Source organism: Pseudophryne corroboree, chromosome 7 (assembly GCF_028390025.1).
Source record: "Pseudophryne corroboree isolate aPseCor3 chromosome 7, aPseCor3.hap2, whole genome shotgun sequence".
NCBI classification, from domain to species: domain Eukaryota; kingdom Metazoa; phylum Chordata; class Amphibia; order Anura; family Myobatrachidae; genus Pseudophryne; species Pseudophryne corroboree.
Window position 1 is genome coordinate 102645787 of NC_086450.1, and position 17269 is coordinate 102663055.

General features: G+C 48.6%; 1 protein-coding gene across 4 annotated transcripts in view; it reads right to left on the minus strand.

The window, feature by feature from the left end:
- Nucleotides 1-17269, minus strand: part of MYO3B (myosin IIIB) — a 625340-nt gene that overhangs the window by 419339 nt on the left and 188732 nt on the right. For all 4 annotated transcript variants that reach the window (XM_063933501.1, XM_063933502.1, XM_063933503.1 and 1 more), the window contains exon 7: nucleotides 3411-3613. In XM_063933501.1, the coding sequence (XP_063789571.1) occupies nucleotides 3411-3613 (203 nt within the window). The remainder of the gene's footprint in view (nucleotides 1-3410; nucleotides 3614-17269) is intronic.

The window sequence follows — 17269 nt, forward strand, 5'->3', positions numbered from 1 at the left end:
CTCGCGACCGACACTGACTGCTCCGCCTCACCTGAAGCCGTAGAATGATCGGATCCAGATTCGTCCGGGGCGATGTATGAAACGTCCTCAACTTCCGATTCCGCTTCTTCCGTATCATTCCGATCAACTGCGGGCAAAAAGGGGGAAAAGGACCCAGAGACAGAAAGTGGCGAGGGCCTAGCCCTACCATGCGATGGCGTGCTACATGAACGCACATTCCCACCCCGCCGTGGCTGCTGCTGCAGCTGAGCCGCGGCCGCACCAAGCTCACGGCACGCCCGCGCGACCCTCTGCGCGGCTGAGCCCGCGCCCGTTCCGCTAGGAAACCCCCCTGACCCGACCTCGCGGTCGGGGGCCGCTGAGAGCGGGCCCAAAGCTGCGACCACTGTGGCGAGGGCCGTAGTGAACGCGTCCTGATTTACATCCGCACCCCCTGGCGACGGAGCGTCCCCCGCTGGGTGTCGAGCGGGTGGAACGCGCCGTGTGGACCCGCTGATGGGCACGGGAAGCCATGACCCATCAGGACCACAAACCGGTCGGCCTTGCGGGGAAAGGTCCGTATTAACTGGGTGCCTCACCCCGGACCTAAACCCCCCCCCGCTTGCCGTGCCCGCCCGCCCAGGAACCCCTGCGGCGATGGATGGGCCGCCACGCCCCGCCCAGGGGGCACTGCTCCGTGCCTCATGTGAAGGCCGCGGTGCCATGCTGTCCCTCCCGTCCGCACTGCTGGCGGACAAGTGCCGCAAACCTGGTTGATCACCGCCAGGCCTATTTGCCCCCCTCGCCCCGCCGGAATTACTCCGTTGCGAGGAGGGATGAGGGGACATTGAACCATGCGGCGGCGCTGCGCGCACACGTGTGCGCGCGACGCCGCCGGAGCCGCGCGCGCCAGCCGTGCGCGCGCCCCAGCGCCTCCCCTCCTGGCGTCCTCCGCCGCCGAAGCGGCCTGCTGTGGATCACCTGCACCCGACGATCCCGCGCTGGGCGCCTCAACGGGCCCAGGCCGGATCGCCGTAACCTCTGCTGCTCTCCCAGTTCTCCCCCGCCGCGTGGACCTTGCAAGCGGCCCTGGCAGGGGAGACTGGTTGATGGACACCGCGACGGGAGCCGGGCGGCGTCCAGCGAGGCGCGCCAGCGCGCGCCCGCGGGCTACCACCGCCCCGACGCCCGCAGCTGAGCCCGGAGGTGAGGACCGTTGGTCCCCTCCCTCCAGGATACCAGACCTCCGGGCCGTCCCTTGCCGCCCACCGCGGCCGCCAGTAGCCTCACTCACGACCGCAGTGCCGCCGGATGAGCGCGTCCGGCGCCCTGCACCCGACGGTCCTGCAGCAGCCCCAAGCCCAGACACAGCCTCCCCCGCACCGGAGATCCCGGCCCCGGGTTCGGCTTCGCTGGCCTGATAACGGGCCGGGGCGCCCGTAGAACGACGAGGGCGGCTGGAGGCCATAACAAATAGTTAAAGTATCAAAGGGGGAAACGATCTGCTAGGCAGACTTACCCCAAAGAGATTCAAGCAGCAAAGAGGCCTGAAATGGCCGCTGCAGTCTATATATACCTCAACCCTCCCCTTTTTCCTAAGGCTGTACTACCTCACATCTGGGTACACCCCCTCACAGGATGTTTAACCCATTCCTCTCCTATGCAGTCAATTCTTTCTCCTTCTGTAAACTAGAACCAAAATACTGTACACTTTTCAAATAGACATCCCTCTCAGCAGCGTGTTCAGAGAAGCCTGCACAGATCAGTAAGATCTGTGCCGTGCTTCTCTGCTTAAATGTCACTAAATGGTTTTAAATATTTCTTTTACAGGGGGACTATAGGTACCAGTGGGCACTTAATGCCCAGGTTTTCCAAGTACCAGCCTGCGGGGGAGGCTTCCGGGGACCTGTAGCCCCTCCAGTAAAAGATGATATTTTATACAAACTTGAACTAACTTGAATGGACTATCAACTCAGCACCCATAGTCCAGTGGTGTTGGGGACAGCCCCATGCTTCAGCCCTGGCCTTGGGTGCCCTGGAGAGGAGACCACTTTATTGGGGGGGGTCCTACTCTCCCAAGAAGCTCCGGCCAGGGCTGACTAGTTAGGGGGGGTTAATGCTACGGCCACGGGGACCAATGAAAGCATGTCCCCTGGCTGTGGCATTACCTCCCTGGTTAGTGGAGCCTGGTGCTGGTTTCAGAAATACAGGGGGCCCCTATGTCTTTTTCCCCCTGTTTTTGAAACCAGGTCTGGTCCAAGAGCCCTGTGCTGATTCAATAAATACAGGAGAAGCCTACACATTTTTTCCCCTGTATTTCATGAACCAGGACCGGCTTTAACAGCCCGGGCTGGTTATGCTTGGGTGGCTGGGTGGGGGGACAGACTCCACACCAGTGTTTGGCTGTTGTCAAACATGGCAGCCACACACGAGTGCATACACCATTGGAAAACATGATTAACTAAAACACGGGAACATACTATAGGCAATTCTAGCTTTAGTTTTAAAAATACACCCGTGTCTGATCCATCTCGCCCGTGTTTAATCTCGGGCAAACATGGGTGAGACAAACTTCTTAGAAAATGTACCCCTATGTTGGGTTACATTGGTCAATACCATATTTAAATTTCTGCACAGCTACCTGTAGAACTGGTTTTATAAATGCCCTCCCTTGGTGATCTAGAAATATCTTGACTTTGTAGGTATTACTGCCTTTCAGAGAAGAGTAAGCAAAGTCTCATCTCAAAAGACTCAATGAGATATTCAATTGATTTGCTGATGAAAGCTCAGTATAACCATCCATTAAAAAAAGAGCAGAAGAGGTCCCAATAGGATCCAGTTCATATGATGTCATCCTGAAAGCCCCTTGATGTTCCAGCCATAAAAACTCCCTCTGCTCCCCATATAACTAGTCTTCTGCCCTACTCTGGACAAAGAGTAGTACTTCCTAAACTTCATCCAAGGACTTCTGCATTGCACTGAAAATCCATTTAAAGAATCACTTTTAAAAAAAATATAGTAATCAATATTTTATGTAACTGAAATAAAACTTTAAAACAGTGACAATGAACGCAAGTCCTGTTTTATATCAGGCCCATTATTTCATTAGTTGTGAATCATTACTCTCTTCATTTATAACATAATTAGTATGCTGACAGTAATATAATTCAAGTGATCCAAACATTGTTCTGAAAGAATACTAAAAATAGAAGTTTTGCATTTGGTTCTATATACATCACTGAAAGTCAGCCAGAACATTTTTTTTATGTGAATAGATTTTTCTTACAAAATAGCTAAAAAAGAAGCTATTAAAAACAATGTATTTTTTAGAATGACATGTAAAAAAAATGGATATATTGTTTAATACATATTTTTGGAGTTGGGATATTTATAAGATGGAACGTTGAATTTGTTGAAGCCACCTCACTTACACAGCCTGTTTTATAACCCGGGACTTCTCCAACAGATACTCAGAGATCTTTGCGCCCATTACGGCCCCTGTTGGTGTGAACATCATTTCAAGATACTTTCCAAACCGGCTGGAGTTGTCATTGATCACAGTGGAGGCATTTCCAAAAGCTTCCACCAAAGGGTTCACTTGTAGAATCTTTTCTCTCAGTGTGCGGTTATTAGCCTAGGGAAATAAATCACACCATAGTGGAATATAAAACTGCTTGTTCTTACAATGTTATACAGTATAGGGCCTGATTCTGACTTGCACAGAAGGCTACACTGTGGGGGTACACTGTTGATCGCAGCAGGAATTTGGTTAGCAGTTGGGCAAAACCATGTGCACTGCAGGGGAGGCAGATATAACATGTGCAGAGAGAGTTAGATTTGGGTGTGGTGTGTTCAATCTGCAATCTAAATTGCAGTGTAAAAATAAAGCAGCCAGTATTTAGGTGTGGTTCATCAAATCGACAGTGTCTAGGTCGACAATGTTTAGGTCGACCACTATAGGTCGACAGTCAGTAGGTCGACATGGATGGAAGGTCGACAGGGTTTCTAGGTCGACATGTGCTAGGTCGACAGGTCTAAAGGTCGACATGAGGATTTTTTTTTTTGTGTCGTTTTCTTCGTAGAGTGACCGGGATCCCAAATTAGTGCACCGCGTCCCCTCGCCATGCTTCGGGCATGGTGCCTTCGCTCCGCTGCCGCTTCGCTCGGCACACTTTACCGTTCCAATCGTATTCCACGTGGATCGTTAAGTATGAAAAAATTCAAAAAAAGAAAAAAAATGTGAAAAACTCATGTCGACCTGTAGACCTGTTGACCTAGCACATGTCGACCTAGAAACCCTGTCGACCTTCCATCCATGTCGACCTAGTGACTGTCGACCTATAGTGGTCGACCTAAACATTGTCGACCTAGACACTGTCGATCTTCAGACCGGATCCCCCAGTATTTACCCTGCACAGAAATAAAATAACCCACCCAAATCTAACTCTCTCTGCACATGTTATATCTGCCTCCCCTGCAGTGCACGTTTTGCCCAACTGCTAAAAAATTTCCTGCTGCGATCAACTTGGAATTAACCCCTGTGTGTATGCTCAGAGACGCTGTTGCAAGTGAGACACATGTGGGGCAGATGTATTAACCTGGAGAAGGCATAAGGAAGTGATAAACCAGTGATATGTGCAAGGTGATAGAGGCACCAGCCAATCAGCTCCAATATGTAAATTAACAGTTAGGATCTGATTGGCTGGTGCCTTTATCACTTTGCACATATCACTGGTTTATCACTTCCTTATGCCTTCTCCAGGTTAATACATCTGCCCCATGGTATCAGAAACGGATTGGACATGTGCCTGGCAATCGTGGCTGGGTGACTATGCGGGCACAGAGAGATGGTCTATCTTATAGGAATGGTATGTGAGTGTCACTGGCATGTCGCTGAAGTGTTTCAGGGTTGGACTTGCCATTCTGGCAGCTTCCGGCTCTCTATTACGCTTACTTCCCTGCCCAACGTGCTTGTCTGCAAGAAAGATGGTGGGAGTGCTGTGAGTCCATACCCCCCTGACTCATGGCATGCCCCTGTAAGTAGTGACCACGCCCCCTGTGAGGTGCGTGCATGCGGTCATGTAGATGCCAGGGCTGAAAAGTAGCCCCAGTCCGTCTCTGAAGTGTTTGCATACTCAGACTCTTTATGGTTCACAATCAAGGCCATACGCAGATGAAAAATCTGCTTCTACCATGGGGTTGTTGCAAGTTTCCATGGTGTGACTGATGGTGGTGTCTAATGACGCACCAAGTGGTATTATAAGGTCTACAGGCACTGAAAGCTGGCATCTCAGTACTTGCATGGATGTCCACCTGGGGATGGCTTTGTAGTGGCTTTTGCATTATACATAAAGTCACAGACATGAAACCACCAAAAGATGCAGACAGGCTACGCCTGACTCAACATCATACCCATATTGTGGATGTTCACGAGTAAAAGGGATAAAAATAAAGGGGCTATTCATTTGGCCAAAATCATGCTAAATTGTCTGTATCTGCATGATTAAGCACCTTAGTATCAGGGCTATTTAACAATGGCTGAACACAGACGATGGGGGTAATTCTGAGTTGATCGCAGCAGCAAGTTTGTTAGCAATTGGGCAAAACCATGGCCCTCATTCCGAGTTGATCGGTCGCAAGGCGAATTTAGCAGAGTTACACACGCTAAGCCGCCGCCTACTGGGAGTGAATCTTAGCTTCATAAAATTGCGACCGATGTATTCGCAATAATGCGATTACTAACTACTTAGCAGTTTCAGAGTAGCTCCAGACTTACTCTGCCTGTGCGATCATTTCAGTGCTTGTCGTTCCTGGTTGACGTCACAAACACACCCAGCGTTCGCCCAGGCACTCCCACCGTTTCTCCGGCCACTCCTGCGTTTTTCCCGGAAACGGTAGCGTTTTCAGCCACACGCCCCTGAAACGCCGTGTTTCCGCCCAGTAACACCCATTTCCTGTCAATCACATTACGTTCGCCGGAGCGAAGAAAAAGGCGTGAGTAAAAATACTTTCTTCATAGTAAAGTTACTTGGCGCAGTCGCAGTGCGAACATTGCGCATGCGTACTAAGCGGATTTTCACTGCGATGCGATGAAAAATACCGAGCGAACAACTCGGAATGAGGGCCCATGTGCACTGCAGGGGGGGGCAGATATAACATTTGCAGAGAGAGTTAGATTTAGGTGGGTTATTTTGTTTCTGTGCAGGGTAAATACTGGCTGCTTTATTTTTACACTGCAATTTAGATTTCAGTTTGAACACACCACATACAAATCTAACTCTCTCTGCACATGTTACTTCTGCCCCTCCTGCAGTGCACATGGGGGGTAATTCCAAGTTGATCGCAGCAGGATTTTTGTTAGCAATTGGGCAAAACCATGTGCACTGCAGGGGAGGCAGATATAACCTGTGCAGAGAGAGTTAGATTTGGGTGGGGTGTGTTCAATCTGCAATCTAATTTGCAGTGTAAAAATAAAGCAGCCAGTTAACCTGCACAGAAATAAAATAACCCGCCCAAATCTAACTCTTTCTGCACATGTTATATCTGCCTTCCCTGCAGTGCACATGGTTTTGCCCAATTACTATCAAAAATCCTGCTGCGATCAACTTGGAATTACCCCCATGGTTTTGCCCAACTGCTAACAAAATTGATGCTGCGATCAACTCAGAATTAGGCCCCATATCAGAGAAGTCGCACAGTCCCCATAATTCTCAATAAGCACTGTAGTCTAGACTCCCTAGAAATTTAGGACATGTCTTTTTACTATTTACTTTTCTCCTTACGTCCTAGAGGATGCTGGGGACACTTCAAGAACCATGGGGGTATAGACGGGATCCGCAGGAGATATGGGCAATTTAAGACTTTAAAAGGGGTGTGAACTGGCTCCTCCCTCTATGCCCCTCCTCCAGGCTCCAGTTAGATTCTGTGCCCAGTGAGACTGGATGCACACTGAGGAGCTCTCCTGAGTTTCTCTAAAAAAAGACTTTTGTTAGGTTTATTATTTTCAGGGAGACCTGCTGGCAACAGGCTCCCTGCATCGTGGGACTGAGGGGAGAGAAGCAGACCTACTTCTGTGAGTTTCAAGGCTCTGCTTCTTAGGCTACAGGACACCATTAGCTCCTGAGGATCTGATCGCTAGGTACGCCTAGATGCTCGTTCCCGGAGCCCGCCATCACCCCCCTTACAGAGCCAGAAGTCAGAAGACGGGTGAGTAGAAGAAGATCAGAAGACTTCAGTGACGGCTTTGAGGTACCGCACAGCGGCCGCGCTGCGCGCCATGCTCCCACACACACAGCGGCACTACAGGGTGCAGGGCGAGGAGTGGGGGTGCCCTGGGTAGCATAAATCCTCATTTAAATAACTGGAAAAAGTGGTATATAGTGCCTGGGCACTGAATATGAACCCCTGCCAGTATACATATTTGAAAAATAGCGGGGCTGAAGCGCACCATTAAGGGGGCGTGGCTTAGCCCTCACAGCTCTCATCAGCGCCATTTTCTCTCACAGAGCTGCAGAGACGCTGGTCCTCTCCTCCTACACTGCTGTACAAGTAACAGGGTTTAAAACGGGGGGGGGGGGGGGGGACAGTTAATTTGGTGCTGTTTTAATAATAATAAAAGCGCTAACAGGTCTGAGGCATTGTATAAAACGTTTCAGTATCGGGATAGGCGCTGGGTTGTGAGCTGGCAAACTCCCTCTGTGTTTCTCTGACAGGCTTTACTGTGGGTCTGTCCCCTATATGCCAAGTGTGTTTGTGGTGTCGGTACACGTGTGTCGGCATGTGTGAGGCTGAGTGCTCTTCCCAGGAGGAGACTGGATTAGGGAAAGAAACGACTGTGGGAGCGACCCTGTCGGCACTGCCGACGCCTGATAGGGTAAATGTTTTGAGTGCTTTGAATGCGAATGTGGCTCTATTAAATAAGAGATTGGATAAGTCTGAGTCTCAGACCCAGGCATGGAAGAAATTCGTGGAGGATGTGTTGTCACAAGTTCAGACCCCCTCGGGGTCACAAAAGCGTTCTTTTACCCAGATAGCAGATACAGATACCAACACGGACTCTGACTTCAGTGTCGACTATAGTGATGCCAGATTAAATCCAAAACTGGCTAAAAGCATTCAGTACATGATTGTGGCGATAAAAGACATATTACATATCACGGAGGACCCTGCGGTTCCTGATACGAGGGTCTGTATGTATAAAGGAAAGACACCTGAGGTAACGTTTCCTCCATCTCATGAACTGAACGCTCTTTTTGAAAAGGTTTGGGAAAATCCTGACAAGAATTTTCAAATTCCCAAGAGAATTTCCGGTGGCATATCCGTTCCCCTCTGGGGATAGGGAAAAGTGGGAGTCACCCCCCACTGTGGACAAAGCTCTGTCACGTCTGTCCAAAAAGGTGGCGCTTCCGTCTCCTGACACGGCAGCCCTAAAAGAACCTGCAGATTGTAGGCAGGAAAATACATTGAAATCCATTTATGTCACTACGGGTACGCTATTCAGACCTTCCGTTGCTTCAGCGTGGGTGAGTAGCGCTATTGAAAAGTGGGCAGATAACTTGTCATCTGAGTTTGATACCCTGGATAGGGATAACATTCTTTTGACTCTGGGTCATATCAGGGATGCTGCAGCCTACCTTAAGGAAGCTGCGAGGGACATTGGCCTTTTGGGATCAAGAGCCAATGCTATGGCAGTCTCAGCTAGGAGAGCATTGTGGCTTCATCAATGGAATGCTGATGCTGACTCTAAGAAGGCTATGGAGTCTTTGCCGTATAAAGGTGGTGTCTTGTTTGGTGACGGCCTCGCTGACATGGTATCTACGGCTACCGCGGGTAAGTCATCCTTTTTACCTTATGTTCCTGCACAACAAAAGAAAACGCACCACTATCAGATGCAGTCCTTTCGGCCCAATAAATACAAAAAAGGAATAGGGTCTTCCTTCCTTGCTTCTAGAGGAAGAGGAAAGGGAAAAAGGTCACCGGCTGTGGCAGGTTCCCAAGAGCAGAAGTCCTCTCCAGCTTCTACCAAATCCACCGCATGACGCTGGGACTCCTCTGCGGGAGTCCGCACCAATGGGGGCACGTCTCCGACTCTTCAGTCATTTCTGGGTTCGTTCGACCCTAGACCCATGGGTATTAGAAACAGTCCCAAGGGTACAAGCTGGAATTTCAAGACGTGCCCCCTCGACGATTTTTCAAATCATCCTTACCAGTTTCTCTTCCGGACAGGTTGGTGGTATGCGGTGCTATACAAAAACTATGTCAAAATCAAGTCATTGTCACGGTGCCCCCGTCACAACAGGGAGAAGGCTTTTATTCGAGCCTGTTCGTGGTCCCGAAGCCAGACGGCTCGGTCAGACCTATTCTGCACTTAAAATCCCTCAATTTCTATATAAAAAATTCAAATTCAAGATGGAGTCTCTCCGAGCAGTGATCTCCAGTCTGGAGGGAAGGGGATTTTATGGTGTCGGTCGACATAAAGGATGCCTACTTACGCGTCCCCATATATCCTCTACATCAGGCTTACCTGAGGTTTGCCGTTCAGGATTGTCATTACCAATTTCAGACGTTGCCGTTTGGTCTGTCCACGGCTCCGAGGGTTTTCACCAAAGTTATGTCGGAAATGATGGTTCTCCTGCGCAATCAAGGAGTCACAATTATCCAGTAACTTGGACGATCTCCTGATAAAAGCGAGGTGCAAGGAACTATTACTGCAGAGCGTGACGCTCTCCCTGACAATTCTGCAACAACATGGTTGACTCCTAAACTTGCCAAAATCACAGTTGGTTTCGATGACAAGACTGTCGTTCTTGTGTATGATTCTGGACACGGAATTACAGAGAGTTTTTCTTCCAATCCTGTCTTCCAAAACCAGAATCTCACTTCTGTGGTGGCTGCACAGCTCTCACCTCCTAGAGGGACGCAGATTCGGGATACAGGACTGGATCCTGGTGACCACGGATGCGAGTCTCCGAGGTTGGGGTGCAGTCACACAGGGGGAAAATTTCCAGGGAAAATTGCTAAAGCCAGGAAGCTTGTCTACACATAAACATTCTGGAGTTAAGGGCCATTTACAACAGCCTTCTACAAGCGGGAACATCTTGATTCAGTCGGACAACATAACAGCAGTGGCGTACGTAAACTGCCAGGGCGGAACGAAGAGCAGAGCGGCAATGGCAGAAGCCACAAAAGTTTTCCGCTGGGCGGAAAGCATGTAAGCTCTCTGGCAGCGGTCTTCATTCCGGGTGTAGACAACTGGGAAGCAGACTTCCTCAGCAGACACGATCTCCATCCAGGAGAGTGGGGTCTTCATCAAGAGGTCTTTGCAGAAGTGACAAGTCGTTGGGGAATTCCTCAAATAGACATGATGGTGTCTCGCCTCAACAAGAAACTTCCGAGATATTGTTCCAGGTCGAGGGACCCTCACGCAATAGCAGTGGACGCCCTAATGACACCATGGGTGTTTCAGTCGGTGTATGTGTTCCCTCCAATTCCACTCATTCCAAAAGTGATAAAGATCATAAGAAGAACAAGGGTTCAGGCAATCCTCATTGTTCCAGACTGGCCAAGGAGGGCTTGGTATCCAGATCTTCAGGAATTGCTCATAGGAGATCCCTGGCCTCTTCCTCTGCGAGAGGATCTGTTACAGCAGGGGCCGTGCGTGTACCAAGACTTACCGCGGCTTCGTTTGACGGCTTGGAGGTTGAGCGCAGGATCCTAGCCCGAAAGGGTATTCCCGGTGAAGTAATTCCCAAACTGCTTCAGGCTAGAATAGAGGTAACGGCGAAACATTATCACTGTGTTTGGAGAAAATATGTGTCTTGGTGTGAATCCAAGAAGGCTCCTACGGAAGAATTTCAGCTGGGCCGTTTTCTCCATTTTCTGCAAGCAGGGGTGGATGCGGGCCTAAAGTTAGGCTCAGTTAAAGTACAAATCTCGGCCTTGTCAATTTTCTTTCAAAAAGAATTGGCTTCCCTTCCGGAAGTTAAGACTTTCGTGAAAGGCGTACTGCACATCAAACCTCCCTTTGTGGCCCCGGTGGCACCATGGGATCTTAACGTGGTGTTGCGGTTCCTGCAATCTCAGTGGTTTGAACCTTTACTTAAGGTAGAGTTGAAATTCGTCACTTGGAAAGTGATCATGCTGTTGGCCTTGACCTCTGCAAGGCGGTTGTCTGAATTGGCGGCTTTGTCTCACAAGAGCCCGTATTTGATCTTCCATGAAGATAGAGCGGAGTTGAGAACTCGTCAGCAATTTCTGCCTAGAGTGGTGTCATCGTTTCACATGAACCAACCTATTGTGGTGCCAGGGGCTACTGACGCCTTTGAGGAATCGAAGTCTCTAGATGTGGTCAGAGCTTTGAAAATTTATGTGGCCAGAACGGCTCAGATTAGGAAAACAGAGGCTCTGTTTGTCCTGTATGATCCCAACAAGATTGGGGCTCCTGCTTCCAAGCAGACTATTGCACGCTGGATCTGTAATACGATTCGGCAAGCTAATTCTACAGCTGGATTGTTGTTACCGAAATCGGTGAAGGCCCATTCTACCAGAAAGGTGGGCTTGTCCTGGGCAGCTGCCCGGGGGTATCGGCATTACAGCTTTGCCGAGCAGCTACTTGGTTGGGTTCAAACACTTTTGCAAAGTTTTACAAGTTTGATACCCTTGCTAAGGAAGACCTCTTGTTTGGTCAATCGGTGCTGCAGAGTCATCCGCACTCTCCCGCCTGTTCTTGAGCTTTGGTATAAGCCCCATGGTTCTTGAAGTGTCCCCAGCATCCTCTAGGACGTAAGGAGAAAATAGGATTTTAATACCTACAGGTAAATCCTTTTCTCTTAGTCCTTAGAGGATGCTGGGCGCCCCTCCCAGTGCGTACTGTATCTACAGTTATTGGTTATGGTTACACACGTGTTGTGTTGCGGTTATAGTCAGCCTGTTGCTGTCATTATTCACGCCGTTGCATGCGTTGGGTTGAATGCCATGTTGTACGGCATGTTTGAGGTGTGAGCTGGTATGTATCTCACCTTAGTTTAAATCAAAATAAATCCCTTTTCCTCGAAATGTCCGTCTCCCTGGGCACAGTTCCTATAACTGGAGTCTGGAGGAGGGGCATAGAGGGAGGAGCCAGTTCACACCCCTTTTAAAGTCTTAAAGTGCGGATCCCGTCTATACCCCCAGCATCCTCTACGGACTAAGAGAAAAGGATTTACCGGTAGGTATTAAAATCCTATTTTACCAGAATTACAATTTTTTTTAATTAGATTTGTACTTTTTATACAATATCACATAACTATCCTCTATTTCCCATGTTGTGCATATTGTACTGTACATTTACAGGTCACACTAAGATGCCCTTGGGGTTAATCTATGCACAGTGCGTTATGAGAAAATATTTACATACTGTGCTTTATACAGTACTTTTGCATTGTTAAATACTTCTCATGTGGCATGATACAAATGGCACATTCCTGTGAATACATATCATGCATGGTGTGATGAAAAAATTTGATTTTAATTACCTACCGGTAAATGCTTTTCTCGTAGTCCGTAGAGGATACTGGGGTCCACATTAGTACCATGGGTATAGACGGGTCCACTAGGAGCCTAGGGCACTGTAAGGAGCCCAAACGTAGGTCCGCATCCACACCCGACTGTAGAAAAAGAAGAAAACGTCCCAGCTGAAATTCCACTGCACGAGACATATTTTTTTCCAAAATACGGTGTTAATGTTTAGACGTTACCCCTTTCCTGGCTTGGATCAGGGTGGAATAACCTTATCCGGAATGCCTTTCCGGGCTAAAATTTGACGCTCAACTTCCATGCCGTCAAACGTAACCGTGGTAAGTCTTGATAGACGAGCGGCACCTGTTGTAGAAGATCCTCTCGAAAAGGTAGAGGCAAGGAAGAGGCCACGGGCCCTCTAGGAGCATCTCCAGCAGATCCGCGTACCAGGCCCTTCTTGGCTAATCCGGAGCAATGAGAATTGCTTGAACCTTTTCCTTTTTTATTCTTTTGAGAATTCTTGGGATCAGTGGAAGAGGTGGAAATACGTAAATCATCTGGAAGACCCATGGAGTCACCAGAGCGTCCACCGCCACTGCGGGTCCCTCGACCTGGAACAATACGCTTTAGCTTCTTGTTGAGACAAGAGGCCATCATGTCTATTTGTGGAATTCCCCACCAACATGTTAAAGGACTCGAATACTTGCGGGTGAAGGCCCCAGTCTCCCGGGTGGAGGTCGTGTCTGCTGAGGAAGTTCGCTTCCCAGTTGTCTACTCCCAGAATGAAGATTGCCAACAGCACCACCGTGTGTCTTTCTGCCCAGAGGAGAATTCTTGTTACCTCTGACATTGCTGCTCTGCTCTTCGTCCCGCCCTGTCGGTTTATGTACGTTACTGCCGTCACATTGTCTGACTGAACCTGAATGGCTTGATCTTGAAGACGATGCAATGCCTGTAGAAGGGCGTTGTATATGGCCCTTAGTTCCAGAATGTTGATTGGAAGAATGGCTTCTTGACTTGACCATTTTCCTTGGAACTGTTCCCCCTGGGTGATCGCTCCCCAACCTCTGAGGCTTGCGTCTGTGGTTAGCAGAATCCAATTTTGAATCCCGAACCTTCGACCCTCGGTAAGGTGAGAAGTCTGAAGCCACCACAAAAGAGAAATCCTGGGTTTTGGCGACAGACGTATCCTCTGGTGCATGTGAAGATGCGATCCAGACCATTTGTCCAGCAGATCCAGCTGGAAGGGCCTCGCATGAAACCTTCCATACTGTAAAGCCTCGTAAGCGGCGACCATCTTCCCAAGAAGGCGAATGCATAAATGTACCGATATCCGGGCTTGTTTTAGAACATCCCGCACCATCGACTGGATTACCAATGCCTTTTCCAATGGAAGGAATACCTTCTGTTCCTCTGTATCCAGTATCATCTCCAGGAACGGAAGCCTCCATGTTGGTTCCAGGTGGGATTTTGGTAGGTTCAGAATCCATCCATGATCTTGAAGTAGTCGGGTTGATAGGGCAATGCTGTCCAACAACCTCTCCCTGGAAGGCGCTTTTATCAGCAGCTCATCCAGGTATGGTATTTAGTCCACTCCCTGCTTGTGGAGGAGAAACATCCTCTGTGCCATTACCTTGGTGAATACCCTCGGTGCCGTGGAGAGGCCAAATGGCAGGGTCTGAAACTGGTAGTGACAGTCCTGTAGTGCAAACCGTACACAAGTCTGATGATGCGGCCAAATCGGAATATGAAGGTATGCATCCTTGATGTCTAGCGACACCAGGAATTCCCCCTCCTCCAGACCTGAGATCACCGCTCTCAGAGACTCCATCTTGAACTGGAACACCCTAAAATACGGGTTCAGTGATTTGAGGTTTAAAATGGGCCTTACCAAACCGTCCAGTTTCGGTACCACAAACAGGTTGGAGTAATAACCCTTGTTGTGTAGTTGAAGTGGAACTGGGACAATGACCTGAGTCTGTATCAGTTTTTGAATTGCTGCCTGTAAAGTCGTACTTGCTTCCGGAGAAGCTGGTAAGCCTGATTTGAAGAATATGTGAGGTCGGAGTTCCTGAAACTCCAGTCTGTATCCCTGGGTGATAAGGTCTGTGGCCCAGGGATCCTTGCAAGATGTTGCCCAAACGTGATTGAAATAACGTAACCGAGCTCCCACCTGCCTGTCTTTGATATTTGAGACGCTGGTATGGGAACTGAAACTCTATTCATCAGGTCATCCATAGACTGTCTTAAAATCTGAGTCTCTTTCTCATTATGGGATAATTTAGTAGAAATATTAGATATCATCCCTTTAATAGAAGCTAACCATGGGAGTTCTTCTCCACTAGCTTGAGAATATGCACTATCCAGAGTACAGGGTAGTGAGTCTCCGGGGGAGGAACGACATTCAGCTGTGCAGGAAACACAGTCCCTGGACATGGTAACGTGAAGAGACACACACACACCTACAGACAGAAGGTGAAAATACAGTTTAACCCACACAGAGCCCTCAGGGAGACACACAACTTGGAGCCAGCCACACAGCGTTCTGTAACCAAGTAAAGCTGGGTCGCCGCACTAAGTCCCTTAATAGGGCTTAGTATACTTCAACACTCCCCCCCTTCTAAGAAACCCTTGGTACCGCTGTGGAGTCTTTGTGGAGGCGCTGCGCTTCCCTGTGATTCCTGTCAGTGTAAGCTACAGAGGGAAAATGACGCTGGTGAGCTGCTGGATCTGCTCATAGTGAAGCCCCGCCCCCTTAATGGTGCTTGGCTTCCCGCTCTTTTATACTGTCCTGAGGTAATTTTTAAGCCTAACAGAGGGTTGAAACCCTTGTTAGGTATGTTAGCCACTGTGGGTAATCAGTGGTGGCTCAGTGCGCCCCTCACAGCGGGACACACTACACTGTATGTCCTCCTGAGCCCCCTGGAGTGCAGCCTGCACTCAGAGCTGCGCTCCTACCCTTGTGCCGCCATTCCCGCTGGTGACCTACTAACCGGGACGCCAGCGCTATACTCACCACTTTTCTATCTTCTGGATCTGTTAGGATGGGCGGCGTGCTGCGGGAGGATATGCTCGCCGTGGTGGGGCTTGTGAATAACTCCCTCAGGAGCTTAATGTCCTGTCAGCAGAGAAATGGGACCATTAACTCTTTAGGAAGTTGGGCCATTCTCCCCCCTAAGTCCCACGAAGCAGGCAGTCTAGTGCCAAACAGACCTGCCTGAAAATAACAAACAGAAAATAAAGCAGAAAACTCTTCAGGAGCTTCCCTAAGCGTGACCGGCTCCTCCGGGCATATTTTCTAAACTGAGTCTGGTAGGAGGGGCATAGAGGGAGGAGCCAGTGCACTCTATTGATTTCTTAAAGTACCCAAGGCTCCTAGTGGACCCGTCTATACCCATGGTACTTATGTGGACCCGAGTATCCTCTAGGACGTAAGAGAAAGGTTATACGTGCATGTAGTGGTAGCGCTACAGGTGTGCATGGGGTGCGGGTGCTCTGGGGCTCAGTAATGCCAGGACACTAACCCCTCCAAGGATCCCTGCTCCCCCAGAAACACCACTCTACTGCAAAATCCAAACATGCCCCAAAGAGGCCCCCTCTGCAATTCTAACCTACCTACATTTTGCAATGAGGCCAGGTAGAGAAACGCTCTTGCATGTATGTCATATACTGTACCTCCATACAGAGGCGTAACTGTGGGAGGCAATTGAGTCAGCGACAGTCCTGTTCAGTGACAACATTCAATTAAGTTAATTGACTGCCACTGCTATCTCTTCCGTGGCCGACTCCCCTCCCCCACTAGTCACTGGAGCTTACAAGTCACACCCTTCTTATTATAGATGCACATTTTACAAGTGTCATGCCCAGGATTAGAACCCACGACCTATTGCACTGGAAGCATGTACCTTACTGATGGAGCTATTTGCTCCTGTAAAGGAAGCATGAGAATTCTAACTATATGAAGTTAATTCTCTGACAAGTACAAGTAACTTCATATAGTTAGAATTCTCATGCTTCCTATGCAGGAGCAAATAGCTCCATCAGTAAGGTGCTTCCAGTGTAATAGGTCATGGGTTCTAATCCTGTGTATGACACTTGTAAAATAATTGTCAGAGAAATAATCAGCATTGGAGTAACTGAACAGATCCATGTAGTGTGTGCCTGCACACTACATAGATCTGCCTAGTTTCAATGGTTTTGAACTGACAATTCTGAGTAGCTTCATATAATTAGCATCTGCAGCATTGCTATGCAGGAGAGCAAATAGCTTGATCAGTAAGGTGTCTGCTTTCAGTGTAACAGGTCATGGGTTCTAATCCTGTGTATTAGAACATACATATATTTCTCTATATATGTGGGGCACCAATATTTATCTTGTAACTGGGATAAACTTATGCCACTGCCTCCACAGTCAGCACAAAGGCCTTGTTATACCACGTGGTTATAAGAAAAAGAAAAAAAAAATACCCATGGCAACCTACACTATGCAATCTTAAAACCAGCCTAGTGGATGATATGGTAGCACAGTGGTTAACATTGCTGACTTACAGCTCTTGGGTCATGGTTTGAATCCCAACCAGGGTCCTGTATGTGTGCATTGTTATTTTTTCCTTGCCAAGTGTTCCAGTATATTCCCACACTCCATAGATCCACTGGTAGATTGATTGGCCTCAAACAAAATTAACATTATTGTGAGTTTATGTTCACATAGTAGGGAATAGCAAGCTCCATTGGGGCAGGAATTGATGTCAATAATTATATATTCTCTGTAAAGTACTACGTAGTATATAGGTTC